The sequence below is a fragment of the Castor canadensis genome, chromosome 7 (genome assembly GCF_047511655.1).
Source record: "Castor canadensis chromosome 7, mCasCan1.hap1v2, whole genome shotgun sequence".
NCBI lineage: Eukaryota > Metazoa > Chordata > Mammalia > Rodentia > Castoridae > Castor > Castor canadensis.
The window spans coordinates 42,640,437-42,666,677 of NC_133392.1; the positions used below are offsets into that span (position 1 = coordinate 42,640,437).

The window sequence follows — 26,241 nt, forward strand, 5'->3', positions numbered from 1 at the left end:
GCTTGTTTCTTTTACTTACACATCAGTGAAACTTTTTTTTAACCTTAGAAAATCCATTCAAAAAGGTATTGGCAAAATCACACAATTCAATGATTACCATAATTTTAAAAGTATCCCCAGTCATATTTTTGCAAAAGTGAAAGGAACAGAGGTTTTCTTGCCAACAGAGAAAGCATTAAAAAATTTTTATTCTGGCCTTAGTGTATGATAATTTCATTGACTGAGAAATTTAATTGACTATACACTAACTAGAAAATGTTCCAACTATTGCTCCTAAAAAAGATAGTATTTTAGGTTTTTTTTTTGAGCCTAAAATATATTTTTCCATTTTTATAAACTAAGATTTGGTGGAAAGTATCCTAATCCAAGTCACACATGACAATGTATACAGGGACACATGGATATTCTTAATATATGTTTATTTTCTTAAGTCTGTCTCCTCGAAAGTAGTATATTCAAGCAAATTGAGATTTCTCTGCGTACTGTTTGATAAGAGTAACCACATATTACCAACAAAATCCTAAATCTCCCTTTGAAAGGTATCGCCTTTAAAGTGAATACAAATTAAAATAAAATGCATTAACAATAATCTATCTGAAGAAATTTCTAAGGAAAAGTGCCTTTTGTTGCCTAAGTCAGAGCTTCTTGAAATTCCAACCTTTTACCATCAGTTACTGATTGAATTTCAACAAGCACAACAGAAAAGATCTGGTAGTAATGTCATAAGAATTTTGTTTATTGTAGCAAATACTTTCATGGCATTTGACAGAACTCAGAATTATTTCTTTAAAATAAACTCAAATCTATAAAAATAAGTCAGCCAGGAAAAAAAAAATCTTTATTTAAAAGGAAAAGAGAAAAAAAGAAATCAAACAACTAAAAGATGGAATTCATGTAATAAAATATAACTATGCAAGCAAAATGCATAGAATGAAAGCTAGTTAATTAACTGATTTAAGAAACTTGATTCTGCTCATCAAACTTCTTGCTAATGGTCCTGTTTGTCCTTCCATGACTATACATGTAAAACTGATCTGATGATGATTTAAGATGGCCTTGAGAGATTCACTAGGAAGATAAAAGGAATTATCAAAAAAGTTTTCAAATATTTTATAAATACTATTAACAAAAATATTTCACTTTTTGTTTTGTTTCAGTGAAGGTGTCCTTTCATGTTTTTAATTTTTAATTTATTTATTTATATTTTTTGGAGATATGGGGTTTGAACTCAGGGCCTTCTGCTTGCTAGGCAGGCACTCTACCACTTGAGCCACACCTCCAGCAAAGATGTCCTTTGAAATCAGCCAGTTAACATTATTGCAAAGTCTCACTTGACTTGACTTTCTTCCAAAGCAATACTCCCACAATACTTCACAATAATTTGGATTAAGCAATACTGGAACTGTCCGACCTGAGGGAAAAAGAACGAACTGCAGCACAACAGGTAAATTTCCTTGATTTGTTAAATCAATTTATGGACCACTAAATAATCCAGCACTTTTCAAGTATGATTTTCAAATATTACTCTGCTTCAGTGTGAGGTTTCTTAGATAAGTCAGAAGAAAATTCATTTCTGTAAACATTTGCAGTGTCAGGTGTTTGGCTAGATTGTCTTTTCCTTAAGAGAGCTGCTCCAGTGAAAAATCATTTCTTATTTACTATGTCCAGACACTAAAAGAAACAACATTTTTCTGTGAAAAGACAGATATACCCAAGCTTTCTGTAGTCAAGGGACTGCCTACCTATTACCAACATGTAATCACCCCTAGGAAAGTACTGAACTAAGGATTTCTGCAGTTACTCAAAGCTCATCGAATGTGCTGTTCCTCTTTGGTAATTCACATTCTTCACTGGTTTGACAACTCTGAAGGATGTCCTTGTAGTGGTTCTTCAGATCCTCATACAAAGAGACAGTTTCCTGTGAGTAAGCCAAGGGTAAAACCTTTTCATTCAATAGCATCTGTACTTGGAACTCTTCTTTAGGAGTCTTCGCATTTTCACAATGATAAAGCACAAATATTAGGTTTGAGGCATAAGGTACGATGTGACCACTTCGGAACTTCCGATAGACTTGTTCCTCATAATTATAAGCTGTTAGGGGCTCTTTGTCTTTGAAGTAGCCCATGAGAGAAAGCAGTGGAAGAAGAGTCTCTGCATGACCAAACTGGAGAATGACTGGAGAAGAAACTGGCTGAGACCTTAAAAGAGAAATCGAGGGGAAAAAATTATGTATATTCATATCGCAAGACATGATATCTACACTTAGTCATATCCAACCCCTCTTTTTTGTTTGGGTAATCCCATTTTTAAAACATTTATATACATAAATCAAGCATATGGCTAAGGTTCTGTGTTGCAAAGAATTGAATTTTTTATGTTGAAAGTTAAGTTCCAAAGCTGGGCATGGTGGTGCATGCCTATAACAGCATTCAAGAGGCAGAGGCTGGAAGATCATGAGTTCAAGGCCAGTCTGGACTACAGACTGAGACTTATGTCAAAAAGGAAAGATTAGTTCTAAGTATCAGGACCACTGTCGTGTTATAAATCCATTTAAAATAGAGTACACATACATTATCTTTTTGTTGATTAAAAAAAGTTCTTTTATCAACATATTCATTTCAATACTGTATTGCCTTTCTATGAATGAGCAAACTAGTGCTTAGTAAATAAATTACCCTCTGGAGCTCTTCTAGATAAACTTAAAAGCTATTATTTTTTCCATAGGCAGTAAGGACATGTGCTATTCGGTAAATTTCTTGGTTAATTCCAGCTACACCAGAGGTGGAGATGAAGAGCATCATAGACTGAGGCCAGCCCAGGCAAAAAGTCAACCAACACCCCATCTCAACAAACAAGTCAGGCATCATGGTTCAGCTAAGCAAGAGAGGCAGAGATAGGTAAGTGGTCCAAGACCAACCTGGGCAAAAGCACGGGATCTTACCTGAAAAAAATAACTAAACCAAAAAAGGGTGGGATGGCAGAGCACTTGCGTAAGTACAAAGCCCTGAGTTTAAACCCCAGTACTGCCAAAAAAAAAAAAAAAAAAAAAAACCCTCCAAAACAAAAACCAACACCAAGTCTGAACAGTGAATTCATTTAATCCTTCAATGTTTTTCTGATTTGGGAAACTGAATTCAGAGTAGAGTCACAAAAGGTAGTGGTGCAATCTACACTAGCTACTATAATGTGTCTGGCAATTGGGGCTGGGAGTTTATAGACTGCCAAAAGCACAAACTATTTTCAACACTAGTATCTAAGTTGCTCTTTTTTTCTTCAAGTTTTCTGTATTTTTGGTAAAAGTTTCTTTTAAATAAGAATCAGTGAATGATGGATTACCTTTTCCCAGCTTTCATAGAAAAAAACATAACTATGTTTTTTTGGACAAGATCTTGCTGTGCAGCCCAGGCTAGCCTCCTAACTCCCCTCCTAAATAAATGCAGGAATTACAGATATTGCCATCATGCCCAGCTAGACTATTATTCTTAAACATAATTTGAACACCTACTAAAATATGAGTGACTTCTTTCTACCACCCCATTCATCAGGTTATAAATTTAATCCATCTGGATTTTCTGGGAGGACAGAAGCAGCACTTAGGACCTTCCTGATTCTCCACATAAAAAGATAGTACAACTAGAGAGCAAATCCAAAATCTCATGGGAAACATTTACAACATTAACTACATAGACATGTATTCTCTATGTACCACCAATAGGTTATCATCAGTATCCGTCAAAGAAAGCAAGCCAGACAAGACCAGGCGCTTTTCACAAGAACTCAAGGAAGGATCATAGTTTAAGCCTTTGAGAGAACCAATTCCCTGCTACTGCTACCAGGAAAAAAACCAGCTAAGCAAACAGGCATTCAGGAGCCAAGAATTCAAATATGGTTTCCAAGTCAAAGACCTCTGTACCCCGAGCAGAGCAGAAGGGAGCATGTGAATTTCCTGGTACATGGCACAAATGGGAGATGAAATCTGACTGCTCAGCAGCAGCAAATCGAACTGTCCATTCTCTCATTCAGCACTCATTCTTCCTTCCTCCAATTGTTTCTACAGCCACCAAACATTTCTACCTGCTCCTCTTCCATCCTAGGTGTTCTTTGTTCCTTGGAATCCCTTTAGGGTCTGTGTGACCCAAAGACCAACTGTCATGATCATGCAGGCCATACAGGCTGTGCAGAAGGGAGAAAACCCTGATCCCTCTGACTTGTATACCAGCTCTGCAAAAGGATTTCTCAGATACTCAGGCTCCTTTCTGGCTCCAGTACCAAGAAAAATAACAAATTCACAAAGAACACACTAGCACAGGAGTCTTGCAGTTCAAAGACTATTCTCAGTCTCATCCTGAGCACAAGGAACGACCAGATCCATGTCACCCTGGTACATCTTAAATTCACCATGGTGGGACAAAGGCAGTCAGGCTGTGATTGTAGAATGGGAATTTCTCAAAGTGACACACTGAGACAAACATATGGCAACAGTAAGCACAGTTAGCTGGAGAGCCATCTCATCCATTCAGTCAACTGCAAGAGCAGTATGTAGAAACTTCAGGATTTTAGATCAACTCCTGTCATCCATGGATTCTCAGTTAAAAAATGAAACAAAAACAAACGACAACAACATCAAAAAAATCCAACCTTCTCTGAATTCTGACCCACAGGACGAGAACCTGCCAGGACCCCACCAACCCCCTCTATAAGGCAGTGTCAGGTTCTGCTCCATATGCTGCAAGGCTTACCATGCCTTAGCTACAGAAGGAAGAAAATGTCATTCTCAATACCCTGCTCTAGCCTCCTTTCTTTGGAAGGAGAATCAGTAGGAATTAAAGGATGATGAACAGCAAGCCCATCCTGTCTTGAATCAAGCTAGCGCAGAAGGAAGGAGGTTTTGCTCTGTGTGGACACTGGTTATCTTCTGTACCCACCTCACCGAGTAAAGGATTGTTTCAAAGCTCTACACTATCTCCAGAAACACTAAAGACACAAGGACACATTTGTTGAATCCTTCTGAACAAGAACATGTTCCATTCTGGAAAATCCACTAACTTTAGCTGAGCCAAGGCAACAAGAATAGATCACATCAGCATTTGTTCCCTTCTTGCAAGGCACTAAGGCAAATTTAAAATTAGTTTGATATGCAGAAAATGAGGGATCCTATATTTCCTGGTTATTTATCTTCATAAAAGTGAGCTTTTCACAACTGTAATCCTAGCTACTCAGGAGGCAGAGATCAGGAGGATCTCTGTTCAATGCCATCCCAGGCAATAGTTCGCAAGACCCTATCTTGAAAATACCCAACACCAAAAAGGACTGGCGGAGTGGCTCAAAGAGAGTACCTGCCTAGCAATCATGAGACTGTGAGTTCAAACCCCTATACTGTACCCTCCCTCCACACACACAAAAGTGAGCTTTTTCTCCAAGTTCTGAAGATTTGAATTGGGGACTGGAAATTATCTCTGCATCCATTAATAAAGAACTATTATACTGAATGTTCTTCACTACAGAGCACTTTTTCCTTTGACCACTTAAAACATACAGAAATTGCAAAGAATTATAACGCCTCTCTTACCCTCAGTTATTGCAAAATGAAGATAAGTTACTTCCCTTGTACAGAAATCAATACAGCATGACTAAAATTTCTAAATGATTCTAAAATTTTCTGGTTTTGGGGGGCTTTTTTTGGCAGCACTGGGGTTTGAATTTAGAGCCTCACACTTACAAGGCAGCGCTTACCACTTCAGTCACTCTGCCAGCCATTTTTTGTGTTGGGTATTTTTGAGATAGGGTCTTGTGAACTATTTCATTGGGGTTGACTTTGAACCGAGATCCTCCTGATCTCTGCCTCCTGAGTAGCTAGGATTACAGGCATAGCAACTGGCACCTGGCTAAAATATTATATTTTTATATTTATTTACATACATATGTATATAGATATATAATTTGTCACTTTATTATAAATTATATTTTAATTAAAAACCTCTAGAGTAGTCATCCCTATTTGATCTATTTTCTTTTGAAATGATAACTTTTAAAAACACCTTGTGGTGTTAAAGGTATGTGTGGGTTACCTTGGTATAATAAAAATACCTTTGCAAAAAAAGGTATTATGCTTTGGATTTTACACAGGAAACTATATAATCGAACAGAAATTACTGTCTTCTGCCATTTGATGAATCTAAATTTTAAAATAATGTACATTTTTAACTGCAGACAGCAATTTTAAAAATAGGAAGGAAAACTACCAAAAAAAGAGGTTATTTTAATAAGCACTGTCTTACTGCTAATACAATTGTCTTATTGTCAATACAATAAGACAAGAATGACTAAGACTGAAAGGTCAGAATTAAAGTAGCCATTTCTAAGGTCATAAAAACAGTATAAAAAATGCAGTTAGGGCAAGATTTTGCTCAGGAGTTTAAATAGCCTACAAGAAATAATAAACAATTTAAACATGTCTTTCTATAGTATATATATATATATATATATATATATATATATATATATATATTAAAATAACCAAGTAACATATTTTATCTTTATGAGATAATGCAGATATAGAGGAGAAATGAGCACAATTTCATTTGTGATTGTTTTATGTTTTTCAATCTTTACACTTGTGCCTCAAAGTGTCTTACCTGCAGCTGACATTCTTTTTTTTTCCCCCATGGCACTGGGGTTTGAACTGAGGAACTAACACGTGCTAGGCAGGTGCTCTACCACTTGAGCCGTTCCACCTGCCCCTTTTGTGTTGGGTATTTTCAAGATAGAGTCTCTCAGTTATTTGCCCAGGGCTGGCTTCCAACCATGACCATCTGATCGCTGCCTCCTGAGTAGATAGGATTATAGGCATGAGTCACCCATGCCAGGCTAGTAGCGGATACTCTTGCAAGTTAAGAAAAGGAGCTACCTGGGCACCAGTGGCTCACATCTGTAATCCTAGCTACTCAGAAGGCAGAGATCAGGAGCACAGCAAGCAAAATAGTTTGCAAGATACTATCTTGAAAAAAACCATCACAAAAAAGGGCTGGTGGAGTGGTTCAAAGTGTAGGCCTTGAGTTAAAATCCCAGTACCACAAAAAAAAAAAAGGAAAGAAAAAAAGAAAGAAAAGGAGCCAAATGATGTTGTTTATATTCATAAAAAGGTCCTGGATAAAATGGCTGTACTCAATTTTCCAAAATGTAATAAAACTTTTCAAAGATCCATTTGGTTAATTTGTTAGATGTGGCAGGCCCTATCCCCATGCCAAGTGCCAGGCACCACGTTAGATTCCTTTTTTAAGGTGGGAATTCTGGAGAAAGAGCATAAGGTAACAGAACAAAACCACAAATAAACATATTCTTGGTTCTTACAGATGAGCATTTGCTACATGTTAAGAGAACCCAGGTGTCTGAGGAAGAATTGGATGGGCTTTGCTGACAGGGTGGGGTTTGAGGTGCACCATGAATACCCTGTACTAAGTGTTAAAATAGTGCTGCCCATTGTAGACTTAGTAACAGCAGCTGGTTTACACTACAGTGTAGGTATTATCACACTCTTTTAGAGATAGAATAATACCATCCACTAAATGAAAAGGAATTAACTTAGACCTTCTTAAAAATATTTATTTCACTCGGTCTCATTTATAAATTCAACTTTTCAAAAGATTAGTTTTCTTCAAATAGAACACACCCGAAATTACTCAAAATCAAGTTATAGCTTGATCTCTTAGCTTTGAACGCAACTTTGTGTCATTTATACCTTCAAAACATTGAGTATCTGACAGAGTAAGTAGAAGTGAGGGGCACAGCCTTGCAGCTTGAAAAACAGAGGGCATAACTTACCCAAGCAAGTTACTGTGCCTCTCTTACGCTCAGTTATTGCAAAATGATAAGTTACTTCCCTTGTATAGTTGATGGATTTGAGCTATAGCAATAAATCAGTGCTTAGCATACAGCGGTCGATAAATGTATGATGGCATGCAGAGCCAGGCAGTTGCAGTAGCCAAGTGCCACAGGTCATACAAATCATGTAAGAGTTTATAGAGTCCAACAGTCCAGCTTAGGTCAGCTTTCTTTCTAAATGATGAGTATGTAACACTTTATGTTAAAGGTAAATGGTATCAGATGGCAAACTCATTTGACTGAAAAGCACATTTAAAAACTCATCAGATATGAAAAAGCAGCAAGATCCAAATACAAAAGCAAAAACACAGGTATCCTATAAATCATGTTTCATGGATACAATGAACAACAAAAAATCACTTGGAGAAAAATCTTTTATTAACTAAAAAGTATTTTGTTAGTATCAGTTATTAAAAAATGATATTCATTTCATGTACCACAAGTAAACTTTTTGGTGCAGACAGGAGGTAGACTTAAGTTTCCCACCTATTTCTAAAGCTGCCAGGACTCATTATTTTTTTTTTTTTAATCAGTACTGGGGTTTGAACTCAGGGCCTTACACTTGCTAGGCAGGTGCTCTATCATTTGAGCCATTCCACCAGCATTTTTTTGTGAAGGGTTTTTTGAGACAGAAGTCTTAGGAACAATTTACCCTGGCTGGCTTTGAACTGTGATTCTCCTGATCTCTCTCTCCCAAGTAGCTAGAATTACAGACATGAGCCAGGACTCCTTTTTATAAAATCAGTATCTTCAAAGTCAGAACCTAAACAAAACTCTTTTCTTTAAAAATGCATATACAAAATATTTCATCTACCACTGTATTATATCCTTGACAAATCCCGTTTGAGAGGTACAGTAGTAACAATAACAATAGGCATTTACCTTGAAAACAAACTTTCCTCATTTTTTTCAGGTTTGGAAACATCATGTCAAGTATGGAAAATAACTTTTCCCTAACTTAAGAAAGAATGAATTTACTTAGCGTTCACCTTCAAATTCGGTGAATCCCATTTCTTCAGCTCATTTTGTCAGGACTCACCTGGAGAAAATCTTAATGCCCTCTTCAATAAGAAAACACTCATGTATCTATAGAACAAATAGCTTAGGAATTCATACACTTGTTTACTTTCAAACTACTGCTGATTTAAAATCATTTCAAATCAAATTAGTTTTTATTTGGGGCAAGAAGCATTATATTTCAATACACTAGTTCTGGAAGACTGCAATTGTCTATGCTTGGTAACAAGGCTCCTACAATAAGACTCTGAATTGGCCAATTTAAAAAACATTCTTTTAGCAATATGCAATTTGGTAAAAGTTCATGTTAAATCCTATAGAATAAGACAATGGATTACTTCTTAAACTGGACATCAATTCTTCTGCAAAAATGTATAAAAGGCAAAGACCACTTTCCAAGTTTTGATCTGAAATAATATATAATAAGGAAAAAATTCAAAGAAAAAAGTCACACAAAAAAACTGGTCATCAATGATGTAATCCACTAAAACAATGAACAAAGATAAATAGACAAGAAGTCTTCCTTCAGGAACATACTACATCACTAGCTGCTTCCTAAAATTAGGCACACCATGCTTCTACGAGGTTATGTAGACCAATTTTTCTCAATCACTCTGAGCACTCAGTTGCATTATATTTTCCACTTGGAATTCAGCTGGTTAGTAACAAAGTGTGTGTATAGGCATCTAAGTTTTTATTCAAGCTTGGAAGAAGTGTCTTTTGTCAACAAGGCCAATTTTTAGTTTCATAGAGTCAATACCTAGGCCAAATCTCCAGTCAGTACAGCTATCTGGAACATTGCCATTGTGTTGTGGATTCTGCGGTGGTATCCAGACTCAATGTGGTCTACGTCACATTTCCTATATACTTTCCTCTCTATACCTCCTTTCCTTGCCAACTAGTCTCTCTATCCCTCATTTCTCAGATGTAACTATGATCACTTTGACTACTTCTAATACACAGGATTACAAAATACCACAACAGGAAATCTCTCAAGTTAGTATCACAATTAAGCATTAAGTTACTTTTTGACAATATGTCACTACAGGTCAAACATAGACAACACAAATATGTAAGTATTACATATATATGTATATATAATATAGGTATTTTATATCATATACATAATTACCTAAAATGAATGATTACTTTAAGGAACACTGTGCAAATCATTCCTAAATGTATGTACATACATCTTTACTAGATGTAAACTAAGAAGATACTCAATTAGTTTGTTCTATATCTTTTCTTAAAAAGTCAAGAAAAACAGATTGAGACAAATTTGGCCCTTGAAATTTTACCTCAGAGGGAAATAATTTATAAAATAAAAAAGTGGCAGAGTGAGTGCTTAGCACCCTCAAAGTTCTGGGTCAAATCCCCAGTACCAAAAAAGTCTTACAATATTTTATAAAACAAGCAATCAACATGAGCATAAAATTGCAACCATAGGAGTACTAAAAAATTATATGTTTTGTACAATTTCTAAAATAGAATTTTATTCTTGATTTTCTCATTTCAAACAAAATAAAAACAGTTCACTAAACTTTTAGACTGAGATTTTAAGGGTAAGAAACAAATGTAGCACACTCTTAAATAAGTCACAACTAAAAGAATGCTAAAGGTTTGGGGGGGTGCTGCTTTTTATTTTTGAGGCAGAGTCTGTCTAAATAGCCCAGGCTGGCATTGAACTCATGATCTTCCTGCTTCAGCCTCCTGAGTGCTGAAATTACAGTTTTGTACCACAAAACCAGACTGTGTTAACTTTGGTTTGTTTGTTTTTATCACAAATGTGTTTCTATTTAATAACTGTCCAAAATATAAACTGATGTCTCACTCAAACATAAATGTTTTTCTTCACTGTTTTGTTTTTTTCAGCCAGAATTCAACTTAGTAATCAATGGGGGTTCAAGTGAAATTTTTAAATAAAGATAATAAAGCAACTGTTTATTCTTCAAGAATTCCTCAAGAATTCAGAGAAAGTATTAACACCTAAATCACAGTTTTAAGATATATAATTCAAATGAACTTAGTCAATAATTTTTCAGCCATTTAAAATCATACAGGTCAAATATTTACAACTAAGAATGTCAGAATGTTTTTCTTAACTATAAACAAGAATGATACAGCAATATATAAACTGATTTCTACCTCACTGTTAGAAACTCAAATGGCAAAATATCAAACTCTGGTATTAAAAAAAACCTATACGTACTCCAGGTATATTAAAAAAAAAAACCTGTGTTAAAAATTTTAAAACAAGAAATTTTTCTTCCAAAGGGTTAATATAATCCCTCTTAAACAGCTGCTCATGCTTATACCTGTTTGCCCTTTTGTAAGACTTACTCAAATTTCTAATTTCTGGGGGACAGATTTAAATAGTGTAAGTGTCAAGTGGAAAAAAAATATATCATGTTATGTTTCTATTCTAAATTACATTTAAACACCAAAAACGGGGACTTGGGTACCTTCAACTATGGGAGGCTGAAAGAGTTGTAGGATTTGTGTGTGTATACATACACAAAAATTTTTATAGTGATTTATGTGATTCTAAACTTCTCAATGCAAATATACAACTGCATTTGTGGCCCAGTTTTCACCAAAAGCCATTAAAAGTATATGTCAGATTTTAATAAAGTAAATCAGTAACCTGTGAAAAAGTGATTTGGTTCTAGTTTAGAAACAAGCTGCCCTTTGCTCTAAGTGTTATGGCTTACAGTAAGTCTTAGAAGAGTTCAATCTGGTTCTAAGCCATCTCCTAGGAACTGGCTTACTCCAGTTATCTAGGCCCTTCTTGAATACATCCCAAGGAGGGTATAACAACTTTTCAGGATTTCATTTCCAACCTTCTCCAAACCACAACCAGTCTATAATTAAGCCCAAGATACTGGCAACAGCAAGTGAGAATAAGTGTATATAGTTTGAATGAGGAAGTAAAGATGTGTCTCTCTCTCTCACACATACACACACACACACACACACACACACACACACGGATAACATAATCTAAGTATGTAAGAGGGCTAAAAAACGAAGGAATGTGAAAGGGATTACTTTTCAGTTTACACAAATCCACACATAAAGCCTCTGCATATAACTCTGCAGTAAGATTTCTGAGAGCATAAAGATTGCTTTATCCCACTTTATCTGTGATCTCATGTAACTTTCTTCGTCACTACCATTCAATAGATTTGACAGAAAAAAAAGAACAAGTGTTTTTCTTTAACAGAAGAAGAAAATCTTTTGGCAGAAAGATGGAAATGTTTTTCAAAGAGGGGCTGACAAGGCAATTGTTAATGATTACATACTATATATTGAATATATTTGATGTCCACTTTTAGGGGCCATGAAATTACTTGAGAATCTGACTAACAGAGTAGGACTTCACCCTCAAGAAATGCACTTATCCATATAAATCTTGGATACAGTCTCAAGAGCTCAAACTCTCTACACCCCAAGAATCTCTGTGCTATATATTATAATCTGGTATCATGAGGAACAATGCAGTGTTCCACACTGGCTTCTATCTCCAGAATTACATGCACTCCAGAAACCTGATAGTCTTATCCTAACAAATTCTGCATTTAACATCTCTAAACAGAATGGATTAAATCTACAAACAACACCAAATTAATAATAATCCAGATATTTTACACTTTACTTTGAACTTACCTGTTTTTCTTGACTCTTTCTATTTTTAATAGTGTTTTCCATATTATGATCCATCCACAAAATACAGATTAGTCAGCTTTCTCCAGTTAACTTACACTGCCAACCTGTAAAGGCTAGTTCTTCCTTGGGATGCCTAGCAGAACAGTTTCCCCAAAAATGAGGGACTGCAAAGGCATGAAAAGACACAACTTTGACTCTTTTCTTTCCTTCTGAGATAAATGCTTTAAACTCAGAATGTACTTAAAAGAAGTACACTTAGCTTCAAAAAAAAAACTTAGCAAATATAAACTGTTAGTGCAAATATAAGAAAGCAAAGAAATAATTTTTATGAATGTCTGAATAGAAGCACACAGAATCATGTTTTAGTGTAAATCCAGATCTTATTTTAGAAATAAGCGCAATGTGGTCAAGTGAATTACCTAATGTTACCCAGAAAGAATGTAGTTCTCCAAATTACACCCCTCTTTTACTTAAATAACTTAGTAAGGAGATTTTATTAAATCTTCAAACAAAAACAAAAATTTAATTTGAACTCTAAAATTGTCATTAAGTGGGGATTGCTTAAGTATGTGTTCAAAGTAGGTAAAATACCTTTAAAATCACTTAAAAAGCTCAACCAGAAAAACAACTAATAATGTTTTTCCCCAAATGTACTTAGCTAGATCTTTCTAAGCTCTTAGTTCATGTTTCACACTCAATTGATGTATGTAAAGTATGTGTTTTAAAACAAATGAACTTTAGACAACTCATATAATTCTCAATGATATGAGATGCTTTGGAAAGAAAATCACATAAAAAATTTTAAGTCTTATACATTTGACTACAGTATTAGTTGTAGTTAAATATCTGGAGAAGTATGTATTCAAGGACACAAATCTAGAACTAAAATGACTCTAGCACAAAGTTTTATCTCAAGCAAAAAGACACAGAAACAGCTTCTATTTCCAGGTAAGGTGGAGTAACAGCGAGTAGGCTTAACATACCATCATGCCTACCTCAACTGGAAAGATGCACAAAATATATGGAACAGCAGTTATCAGACACTCAGCAATAGTCAAAGTGAGAGAGAAGGCAAGAAGAGAAGAAGGAAAAGAAAAAGAAAAAAGAAGTGAACCCACTAATTGCCCTAGCTTACTACTTAGAGTTTGCCAATGGCAGTGGAGAGAGGAGGAGCCCAAACAAGGCAGTCATAGGATAGGAATGAAAATTTAGGGAGACCACACTTGTTAGAATTCATAGGACAAAGCTCAGCAAGGCTCCTTCAAGACATCAGCTGCTAATGATCAGCACATGCATGTAAGAAACTATCCAAATTCAGGTGAGTGGGAAACAGTGCAAAGAAACAGGAAAAAAAATTACAAAGCTAACACAAGGTAACGCTTTGTGTTCACATAAGCCAATCTGGGAAAATACATAGGGTAACATACAACTAGGAAGAAACACTTTAATAAGAGGACATCAGCCCATCAAAAGAAATTAAAAACACAAAAAGAAGCCAGGCATGGTGGCTCAGTCGTGCAATTCTAGCTACTTGGGAGAAGGAGATTGGGAGGATCAAGGTTTGACGCCAGTCATGAAAAAAGTTTACAAGACCCCATCTCAACCAATGGCTGAGTGTGGTGGTGCATACCTGTCATCCCAGCACCTTAAAAGTAGATTGTAACTTCTTATCCATGTTGGCATACTACTCCCAAAGCCTATCATATGCTCAGTACAATGTATGTGCCCTAAACTGCTATCTGAATTGAAATGAACTGAGCCTTTCATTATGGAAATCATTTACTTACCCTGGTTTGTAGAAGCATTACTTCTATAGATTCTCCACATACTCATACTCAGATTCAACTTGAATACTTGTGTAACAGGAAACTTACTACTCTACAGACAGACTATTCTACTGATCAACAATAATTATTTGAAAGTTATAGCATATCAAAATAATATAGTTCTGCAGTGGAAAGTATGTATACTAGCTATCTATGACAAGAACAGATAGGACAATAAATTAGAGAGTGATTCTTTAAAAGTTGGATATAATTCAATATGAAAAAGTTCAAAAATATGTATGAAAGAGAACCAATCAACTGTATAAAAATAATGAATAGTTAATACAATAAGGAAATTAAACAAGTTTTGGCTATCCAAAATAGTATGAATCTACCAGGAAAATACCATAATGAATAAAAAGAAGATAAAAATAACAGACAGTAGGGTTCATTAACATAAAGGCAAAACTATTCCACATTTTTCAAGTGTGCATTAGTAAGCTGCGTTAGGGAGTATACTAGTATACTGACAATGCCCTATTTCTTGATCCAGTTGATACAGATATAACTGTTCATTTTATAATTAATTGTTCTTTAAGCTTTACACATTTTATGCAGTCTTTTGTATGTAATGTATTATAGATTTGATCTTTCAATAAAATTATTTTGGAATGCGCTTCTTATAAAAAGTAAGTACATCAGCACAAGAAGGAGACTAAGGTAGAAAGGAGAAAAATAGAGGGAATGAATCAATTTGGGTTATAAGACATACATACAAGGAAATATCACAATGAAACTCCCTACATAGCTATTTTATGCAAACAAAAATGTCTTTTTACAAAAATGGACAACCAGAAGATAAAACAGATCCTATCTGGGGAATGGCACCAGTGGGAGGGCAGAGGATGTAAGGAAAGGGTAAAAGCAATAATAATAATAATAACATATATAGGAGGGAAAATATTATGTAGTCATGTATGAAAATGGAAAAATAAGACCTGTTAAAACTATTCCTGGAATGAGGGGAGGAGGTAAAGGAGAATGATGGAGGGTGTGAATTTAACTATGAAATATTATAAGAACTTTTATAAATGTCACAATGTACACCCAGTACAATAATAAAAAAATTGAAAAAAAAAGTAACTTAAAAAAATAGTAACATATAACTGAATGGGGTAGTACACGCCTGTAATCCCAGCACTTGTGAGGCTGTGGCAGGAGGATCATGAGTTTAAGACCCACTTGGGCTACATGGTGAGTTCCAGGCCCATCTGACGTACAAAGTAAAACCTCATCTCAAACAAACTGTAACAGTAGCCTATAAATTAAAATTAAGTAATTCCCACTATACTTTAAAAAAAAAATCACTTTCACCAACACTACCTTCAAAAAAGGAAACAGAAGGATCTCATGAAAACTTTGAGAGCACTTTTGTCCTGGCCATCAATGAGGGTAACTGAATGATCTACAGCCACAGTGGGATATGATCAGAGCTGCATCTTAGCAGGACAGTACTGGTAGAAAGTGAGTAAGACTGAACTCAGGGAAGCCTTTAAACACAGGTGCTAAAATGTAGGTAAGAGAAGTTAGCCTGAAATAGGATGGAAACTATGAGGATAGAAAAAAGTGGAGGGAATTGATATAAACTGGAAGTTAAAAAAAGAAAGAAAACAAATACACTAGAATGACTAGATACAAGATAAGGGAGATAGGGTCAAGAATGATGTGCAAGTTTGCAAACACCGGTGGCTCAAGCCTATAATCCTAGCTACTCAGGAGGCAGAGATCAGGAGGATCACGGTTCACAGCCAGCCCCAGGCAAATAGTTCCTGAGACACCATCTCAAAAAAACCCAACACAAAACAGGGCTGGTGGAGTGGCTCAAGTGGTACAGTACCTGCCTAGCAAGCATGACTCCCTGAGTTCAAACCCCAGTGCTACAAAAAAAAAAAAGAGAGAGAGAGAAATCACGTGTAGGTTTGTGGCTTCCATGTCTGGGAGGATGATGGTGACACTGACTAAAATAGCTAACACAGGAGAAAAAGAAGGATACAGATATTCCATCATTACATATTGGGAGCACAACTATATCCAAAAGCACTGTTCTAGGTTTTGAAGAGAAGGTAGTGAATTAAAGTCCCAGTGAATTAATGTCTATGTCAGTGAAAAAATGCTTATCCAAGAAGCAGTTGAGCATTTCATTTTGAATTTAGGGTATGGCCATGCTATTTATATATAACCTTTACCTTACTTAGTCAGTATCTTCCAGCAAGTAGCAAGAAAACAGATTCCTGATATACCTGGTTAAATTCCTTGGAATCCTGACTTCAGAAAGTTAGCAAGCATAAGGAAAGGGTGAAGGAGGGTAAATATAATGGATGCATTTTATATTTGTATATGAAAATAGAAGAATGAAACCTGTTGAAATTGTTCTAAGAAAGGGGGGTAACAGAATAAGGGAGAATGATAGAGGGAGTAAATCTAATTTATATTGCAAGCATATATGTAAATATCACAATGTATTCCCCTGTGCAACTATTATATGCTAATAAAAATTTAAAGATTAAAACTAAATTAAAAAGTTAGCAAAATGGTCTAGAATCTGCTTACATTTCTAAGAATTTTAAAAGACCACGCTCCCTCTGTTTTGATGAGCTAACCAACTGACCAAAATAGCTATACTTTTACTGTGCCCCAATACACATTGATTTCAATGCTGCCATCTTACGTTAAAATATGGAAGTACACAACCTAAAAAACAATCTGAAAACATTAAAGACTAGAGAGCCTATCAAAGATAGAAAAAGGGCTGACACTGACAGTTATGTAATGAAAGTAGCAGACATTTATTATTCGTAACAACTTCTTTTGATGTCTGGAAATATTCCTGACAAAACAATATATCATGAGGCAAGTAATTATACTCTATAATAAAAATCTCACTTTGAGAAAGCAAGAAATGATTTGTTGAATTTCTCCAATCTAAAAAGATAATATATTAACAGAGACAATGGGGAAGGGAAAGTAGAAAAACATCAAAAGATATCTCATTTCCTCTATAAATTCAGTCTGGATTTCTAATCACAGCTGCTCAAAAAGCAATAGCTGCTTAAATTTGCTTAAGTAGCATATTGACTGGTTTTAACTTTAATCCCATACTGCAGGAATGGTTTAACAAAGGAAAATAAATGTCAAGAGTCTAATAAAAATTAGGGAGTCTGAATTTAGACAACTGTTTATATTTTATTGAAATGCTGACACATCAATATTATTTGCATCTTTAGTCTTTCCACGAAGAAAAATGTTATTAAAATTATGTAGAAAAACTATCAGTGGCACTGAAGAACATCTCTGAGTTAATGTCAATATAATGCTTTGATAGGTCAGAAAATACAAACATAAAATACTCTATTAAAACCTTATTGTTGATGGCTGGTGAAGTGGCTCAAGCAGTAAGAGTGCCTGCCTAGCAACCATAAGGCCCTGAGTTCAAACTTCAGTAATGCCAGAAAAAGCGACAACAGAAAACCTTATTATTCAGTTGGGCCTGGTGGCATACACCTGAAATCCCAGCTACATGGGAGATGGAGAGAGGAGGATCATGAGTTAGTGAGTACCTATCTCAAAAACAAAAGGACTAGGAGTGTAGCCCAAGTGATAGAGGGCTGATGCCCTGGGTTTCATCTCCAGTATCAGAAGAAAAAAAAAATCATTTTTCTACCATACTGGTAAATAAGGTTGATGGAAGGACAGTGTGTGTCAAGGGGGTGAGGGCATTGTCGGAATTTTCTGTAAGTTCCACTCAATGTTGCTTGGACATAATAAAACTGCATTACAGAGTAGTGGATTAATTAAAAAAAGAAAAACAACAAAAAACTTTATTCTCTCCTTATGTTAGTTTTCTTCTGAGGTACTGCTCACAGCACTAGTCATTATTAATCCACTTTTTGAAGCAAAATATGACAGAACTCTCCAAGTATACTTTCTTCACTTTATTATTTGAAGAAGATTTAATCTTTATTCAGCTAAATAAATACTTTTAAAATCCTATTCAATCTCTTAGCATAGAGGTATCCAATCACTGTAAACCATCCTGCAGTTTCTTTAAAGTCAGACACAGACAACCACTGATCTGCTTTTATATCTTAAGTTTTGCCTTTTTTCAGAAATTTCAAAAATAAGCAGAATTATTCAGTAAGTTGTCTTATGCATCTGGATTCTTTTAGTTAGCATAATGTTCTGAAGCCATCCATTTGGTTCAATCTATTAGCAGTTCATTCTTTTACTAAGTAGCATTCCATCATATGGATGTTGTGTTTGTCTACTTCTCAGGTGATGGACATTTTTTTAGTCATGAATAATAATACTATAAAACTTTATATAAAAGTCTATATAGACACATGCATTCATCACTACTGTGTAGATACTTAGGAGTGGATTTTCTAAGCCATACAGATGTTTAATTTTTGTTAGAAACTGCCAACCTTTCCTAAAGAGACTATACAATTTTACATTCATAACAGCAGCAATGCCTGGGGTTTCCTCAGGCATAAAAAAGAACAACCTTTTTTTTTATTTTAGTCAACTTAGGGGGTTTATTAGTGGTATTTCACTGTGGATTAAATATCTAATGGAGGTAAACATCTTTTCATGTGCTAATTTGGCAATCATGCATCTTCTTTAATGAAATCTGTCCACGTCTTTTGCATTTCTTTTTGTGTGTGGTTGGGAATTGAACCCAGGGACTTATTTGTACATGTTAAGCACATACTCTGCCACTGAGCTATACCCTCTGCCCCCTTTTGTGCTTTTTAACACTGAGTTATTTGTGTTCTTATCAGTGAGCAATAATTCTGTATATTCTGAATTCAAATTCTTATTTGTATACATACATATTTTGCAAATATTTTCTTCAAGTCTATGGCTTCTCTTTTCATTTTGCAAATAGTATCTTTTGAAGCAAAAGGTTTTAAATTTGGGTGAAGGCCATTTTATCAATCATACTTTGGTGCTGTATTTAAGAAACTGTTACATAATCCAAGGTCATGCATACTTACCCCCAGGTCATAGCTCCTATACTGTCTTGCGTAAGTTTTATGGTTTTACATTGTATATTTAAATCTATGGCCCATTCCCACATACTAGGTGAAAGATCCAGGTATCTTTCTTTTAAAACATGGATATCCAATTGTTTTAGCACCTTTTTCCCATTGTGTTGCCTTGGCATCTTTTGTTGAAAATCGATTTTCCATAAAGAGTGGTCCTTCAGTATTCATGGGGCATTGGTTCCAGGATCCTCCAGACACCGTAATTCAAGGATGTTTATATTCATCAGAGATGTTTATATAAAGTGGTACAGTATGCTATATAAATAGCTATTATACTACATTAGCTAGAGAATTAGTGGTAAGGAAAAAATTCTATGCATTTTCAGTACAAATGCATTTTTTAAAATTTTAGAACCAGTTAGTTGAATCCACAGATGAAGAATCCACAGGTATAGATGGCCTACTATATATGAATTGATTATATGACTTTATTCTATCCTATTGATCTGAATATGACCATAGCTTTACAGTAAGTTGAAAAGTCAAATTATTACTAGTTCCTTTGTTCCTTTTAAAAACTGTTTTAGCCTTTATAGGTCCCTTAAATTCCCATTTTAATTCCGGAAATAGCCATTCAATTTCTACAAAGAAAGTAACTGAGATTTTGATAGGAATTACTCTCAATCTACCCACTATCAGTTTGGGTCTTCCAATCCATGAAAATGCTACCTCTCTCATTTGTTGGGATCATCTGGAATTTCTCTCTGTAATGTCTTATAGGTTTCAGTGTACAAAAAACCTCATGTATTCTAAGACATCAGTGACAAATTTTTTATACAGGCTTCAAATCTAGAATTGAATTATAAAGCATATCTTACAGAAGTTATCTTAAGATCTTCCTGACACAATTTTAAAAGCCTTCATGTAGGCATAAAAAAACCAGGATTGAGGTTCTATCCTCAATGGGATTTGAACTCGGGGCCTCACACTTGTTAGGCAGGTGCTCTACCACTTGAGCCACTCCACCAGTCCCTTTCTTTTTTTTTGGTGCTGGGGAATGAAACCAGGACCTCGTGCATATTAAGCACACACTCTACCACTAAGCTATACTCCCCAGGCACATAAAAATGTTTTTTTAAAAAATTTGAAAAATATGACAGTTAACAAAGACTTTTTGAGGAGAAATTCTCCTTTAAAATGAAAAAATTTTCCATACTGAAACCAGGAGCCATGTACAAAGGTTCATAATTATATTATAAAAAATGGAAGTTACTAAATGCCCATTCACAGGAGTAGATGGTATACAGTATATTCATATTATTAAACATTATATCATAGTGGTAATCAACTACAGCTATATGCAATCACACAATGAATATTATGAACACAATGTTAAAAGGGAAAAAGCAAGTCTCAAGACAACAAACAGTATGACTGCAAGCAACAATGACATAGTGTTTGAATACTATCAATTACCATATTACATTGTTTTAAAAACACATTTTTAAATCACCCATCATTTAATATTTTTCAAAAGCTTAATAGCAAACTCAGAATGTACTTCAGATTTCTGAAAAAGTTTTTACCTTTGCTTCTGTTCAACTGCTTTGTCCAAGTGCTGAAAGATATCCTGAAACAGGGAGCAGCTGGATCGACTATTAATGGCATATCCATAACCTCTTTTCCAGTATTGTTTCAGATCATTTAAATATTCTAATACCTAGAAATAAAAATTTCAAGTCACTTCTAATATATTTCCATAAATGTAACAGATTTCCTGATTTAATCACTTTCAGAAAAAGTTATATTAATTACCATTCCAAAAAATATAGAACCTTAGCAGTCACAGCACTTTTATTTGCCCTTTCACGCATTTAATAATTGGCCCTGAAGGTCCATGACACACAGCAATCTCTGCTGCATTTGAGAGCACTCCCAGGCACAAGCAAACTAGTTAAGTGTTCACACAGCCAATAGCCCAGCATCCATGACAGTTCAGGAGAGTGGGTTAAGGACATGTGCTCACCTCTTCTTCTAAAATTATATTAAGATAACAACAAAGACACAGCAAAAAAAGAATACATAAAAGAATGTTCATTAACAGTAGATAAAGAATTTTTATGAATCTTAAGACAGTAAGAGTTTCTATTAAAAACTAAGTGCAAGTAAGTTTGAGATCAGGGTTAGGCTAGTGCCATATACCAAAAACAAAACATTAAAAAACAATTAATCAACTAGACATTAGTGAAAGATAGAAAGTAAACAAAAAGTAAAAAGAATTTAAAATAAAAGGAATTAGATAAACATCCACCGAATCTACTCAGAAATAAATAAGATATTAAAAATGAAAAAAGGAGGTAGAGATTTAAAAGTACTCTTGTGCACACTACTAACACTTTATACAAAAAAAAAAAAAAAAAAAAAACTTGAAAGTAGCCTGGCCCAGTGGTTTATGCCTATAATCCTAGCTATTTGGGCTGCTGAGATCAAGGTTCAAGGCCAGACCAGGCAAACTGCAGAGACCCCAATTCTAAAATAACCAGAGTAAAATGGACTAGAGGTATGGCTCACAGAGAAAAGTGCTTGCTTTGCAAGTGTAAAACCCAGAGTTAAAACCCCAGTCCCACAACACACACACATCCCACACATAAAACTATAATGGAATAAAATTTTTTTGCAAAGCATAAGCTACCAAACTGACTCAGAAAAAAATCTAAGTGTACAAAATAACTGTAATCAAAGGTCAAACAGAAAATGAGGGACTTCTTTTTAATCATAACAGAAAATTCACCAAGCTCTGCAAATCCAGATGACATAAATATTAAATACCAAAACTGAAATAGAAAACCTAGATACATTTATTATAGAAGATAAATACAAAGTTGTAAAAAGAGCTATCTACACAAGTACCCAGAGTTCATGTGTCATTTCTTTAGTAAACACTTGTCTGCCATTAAACCAAATTCCTTTTGTGTGCCTCTATACCTTACATATACTTCTATTACAGCTATTTCACTATCTTACAATGGCTTATATAAGCTGATTTCATTGCTTTCTCCCACCTCCACCTCCCAAGTAGCTGGGATTACATATGTAAGCCACAGCACTGGGCCCATTTCTTTTAAAAAAAATGCTTTCTTTAGTAAAATCTTGCAACTGTGGGTGGTGAATTGGCCTGGATCATCATTTTTAATCATTTTAATGGAGAATTTCAAACATGAAAAATATAAAATAGTAGTACAATGAACCCATATATGCCCATCAATCCAACTTGAACAACTATCAACATTTGGCCAATCTCTTTCAGCTATACTCCTACTACCATCACTGAATTATTTTTAGATAAATCCCAGACATCATTTTATTTCATCTGTCAATGCTTCAGTATGTAATCCTAAGCAGGGATCACTTATTTTATATCAAATCATTGAAAAAGGAAATAATCACAGGAAATACAAAAATCAAAAGGCAACCTGAAAATTTTAAATGAAAACATTACTTTTCATATATGAAAAAAAATCTTTTATTCAGCTGATTTAATAAACGTGCATTTCAAATTTTCAAGTCATGGTCATTCAAATTAATTCTTTATTTACAGAGGGAAAATGTACATCCAGAATAGAGATATCTGGCAGATAACACTTTAATCAAACAGTCAAACATATCAACATCAATGATGTGACAAACTGACAATTCCTTCTGATGTGATGCACTGAGAATATATCACATATGTAGAATTCTTGCAAAAGCTATTTGACCTGAATCTAATCATAAGTAAAAAATCAGGAATAACCAAAACATTCTGCAGAAAAAACTGGCCTAGACTCTTTCAAAATGCCAATGTATAAAAGGCAAAGAAGGCTGGAGACTAAACAGAGATAACAACAAAATGCAATCAGTGATCCATGATCAGATCCTGAATTTAAAAAAAAAATAGGTGAAAATTAACTATATCAGATAATTACATTACATACATATACAAACTATAGTATCTTATGGTTATGTAGGAGAATGTTCTTGTTTAGATGAGTGGCAAAGTATTTAAGAGTAAAGTGTCCTGATGGGCAAAAAAAAAGATTATAAATATGTGGCAGACAGAATAAATGTCTCCCCCCCACCAATACTGTCTATATCCAATCTCTGGACATTCTATGAATATGTTACTTTACATGGTAACAGGACTCTGCAGATATGATCTGGGATGGAGAGCTTATCCTGGACAATCTGCATGAGCCAAAGCATCCTTTTAAGAGGTAGGCAGAAGGGACAGTAACAGTTAGAAGATGTGACTATGGAAGTAGAGGCTGGAGTGACACAGGGAACACAGAAGCCTCCGAGGACTGGAAAAGGCAGGATACAGATTATCCTCCAGAAAGAACACAGCTTTGTCTATACCTTAATGAACCCTATAAAACCCACTTTGTATTTTTGACATCAGAACTATAAGATAACAAACTGACATTGTTTTAAGATACTAAGTTTGTGGTAATTTGTTATATAAGCAATAAGAAAGTAATATATATTATATAGGACTACATTCTCAACCTGCAATATTATAGATATTATTGTATCTCTAATATTCTAACAACTAGAGTAACCTGGGCAAATAAGTTGTGTCAAAAAGTAAATTTCTCTTTTGCCAACACCTGTCATCTGCACAATACTGAAAATCACTTCACTCACAGTCCCCACTGCAGGAAGCAATCAGAATAGAAGAAAAAAAGGAAGTATTTTGACATGTGAATGGTGACTGTAAGTTCTCAGTTTATAACTATACTGACATAATTATTAATCGTGCCTTTGTCACTTTTTTTTTGGCAGTACTTAGTGTTGAACTCAGGGCCTCATGCTCACTGGGCAGGCATTGTATCATTTGAACCACTCTGCCAGCCCTTTTTGCATTGGTTATTTTTGAGATAGGGTCTCACTTAATGCCTGGGCTGTGATCCTCCTACTTTTGCTTCCCTGCTTAGTTGGGGTGACAGGTGCATGCCACCATGCCCAGCCACTGATTGAAACAGGGTCTCATGAACTTTTTTCCCTGGGCTAGCCTCAAACCCCAATCTTCTTGATTTCTGCCTCTGGAGTAGTTTTTTTCCTTTTAAAAAGTGTCCCAATTTAGGTAGAGGACAATGACTCATACATGTAATTCCTAACGACTAAGGAGGTGGACATTGGGAGAATCACATTTTATATTCCTATAAAAAGAATAGTCTATCTTATACTGCCTTGACAAACCCTTCCAGCAGTAAAATTTGATGATGGGTTAAATGGGTTTTTAAATGGGGTAGTGGGGGAAGGGGACACCTAGAAATCAAATCACCAAGAAAAAAATATATTTTCCAGATTTCTATAAACCCAAACTATTTACAAGGACCTATTTGAACATTAATCTCTATTTAAGGAAATTAGAACTTAGTTACAAGATAGTTTCTTAGCTCTGCTCATTTTCAGGAAAGCTACTTTAACAACAAAAAAAAAAGGTGAAAGAAACTACAAAATACTTACCTTTGCATCATCTATGTCAAAAATATCACACCAAGGAGATTTAACACCTCTAATTGCCAGGTCAAATGAACAGGTGAAAAATGCCACCTGAATTAAATCTGGGGGAAAAAACAGGCAAATTTTGTGGGTTATTAGCTTCTGAAATTCTTCAAAGCTAAATGTCTATATGAACGCTATTTGCAGCACAGTAAATAGCTGGATTGTTTTCCCTGTGAAAGAATTAAGGCTTTTTCTGCACAATGTGACTAGGCAGAACCACAATATCAGTAAAAAAACCCCAGGAGGTATAAATGTCAGCCCCATGAAACTAAGAAACTTGCTGCAAATGGTTTTTTTTTTTTTTTCAGCTTTTAAAAGTAGTTATTTGAGGCAGGCATGGTGATATGTGCCTTATTCCCAGCACTCAGGAGACAGAGCCAAGAGGATCTAGACAGTGAGCCTACACAGTGAGAATCTGTCTCAAAATAACAACGATAACAGCAAAACCAAAACTAGTTATTTGCTAAGAGCATATTTACCTGGAAAACCAAACGAAAAAGGTTAAACCAAGGACTTACTCTGTGAAGTAGAACTTGATTTTGTTACTTTTAGAGGACTGAAAAAGGGATGCTAAAGTTATAAAGGTCTTAGTCCCAAACTTGAAAACTGGGAACAAAGTACATTTATTGAACAGTTTTTAAAACTATACAACAGTTCATATTATAACTATAATAATATAACTATAGTAATAACTATAAATATATAACTATACCAATAAAATAACTATAAAAAGAGAAGGGCATAAAAGGAGAGAGAAGACTCTAGAAGACACAGAGGGAAGAAAGAGCACAGTAAGTGAAGGGGCAGGAAAAAGGTGAAACAGAGTCCAGATAGAGAACAAGGAAGGGAAAATTGCACACTAAAGAGGGAGTGAAAGGCTGGTAATAGCAGCCATTTTTCAAACTCATATGCCCAAGCAATTTCAGAAACAGATTTCAGAATAACTTAGCTGGAATTTTTACATTGCTAATTTACTGATTATGTTACTTTTAGACACATATGGGTTAAAGAAAGGGATAAAGGAATGAGTGCTTAGGTTACAAAAGGTAATGAAAACATTTATGCTCTCAATCAAGAAGTGACACCTAATGCCAGAAAGAGAGAAGTTGACTGCAGGACTTGCCTCCACTTACTTTCATTTTACTTTCTTCTTTCCCATTGGAAAATGGGACCAAAAATTAATTGATATTACACCTTTCTGCAACTAGTTCTGAGTTTATAGAATTCCCCTGAGGCAGTATACACAGAAAAGCCATTTTTGCAAATATTTTTTATGGTTGATAAAAGAATCTGACTCATTTAGACTGAAAGTT

At 34.9% G+C, this 26,241-nt stretch overlaps 1 protein-coding gene across 3 annotated transcripts in view; it reads right to left on the bottom strand.

The window, feature by feature from the left end:
• Positions 1-715: 715 nt before the first annotated feature.
• Minpp1 (multiple inositol-polyphosphate phosphatase 1) overlaps positions 716-26,241 on the bottom strand; it is a 32,384-nt gene continuing 6,858 nt past the window's right edge. The window contains exons 3-5 of one of the 3 annotated variants that reach the window (XM_020156716.2): positions 24,890-24,987; positions 20,968-21,101; positions 716-2,198 (exon numbers count right to left, since the gene is read on the bottom strand). In XM_020156716.2, the coding sequence (XP_020012305.1) occupies positions 1,802-2,198; positions 20,968-21,101; positions 24,890-24,987 (629 nt within the window). In that variant the 3' untranslated portion in view covers positions 716-1,801. The remainder of the gene's footprint in view (positions 2,199-20,967; positions 21,102-24,889; positions 24,988-26,241) is intronic. The other 2 variants (XR_012449699.1, XM_020156719.2) reach the window with 2 other exon arrangements.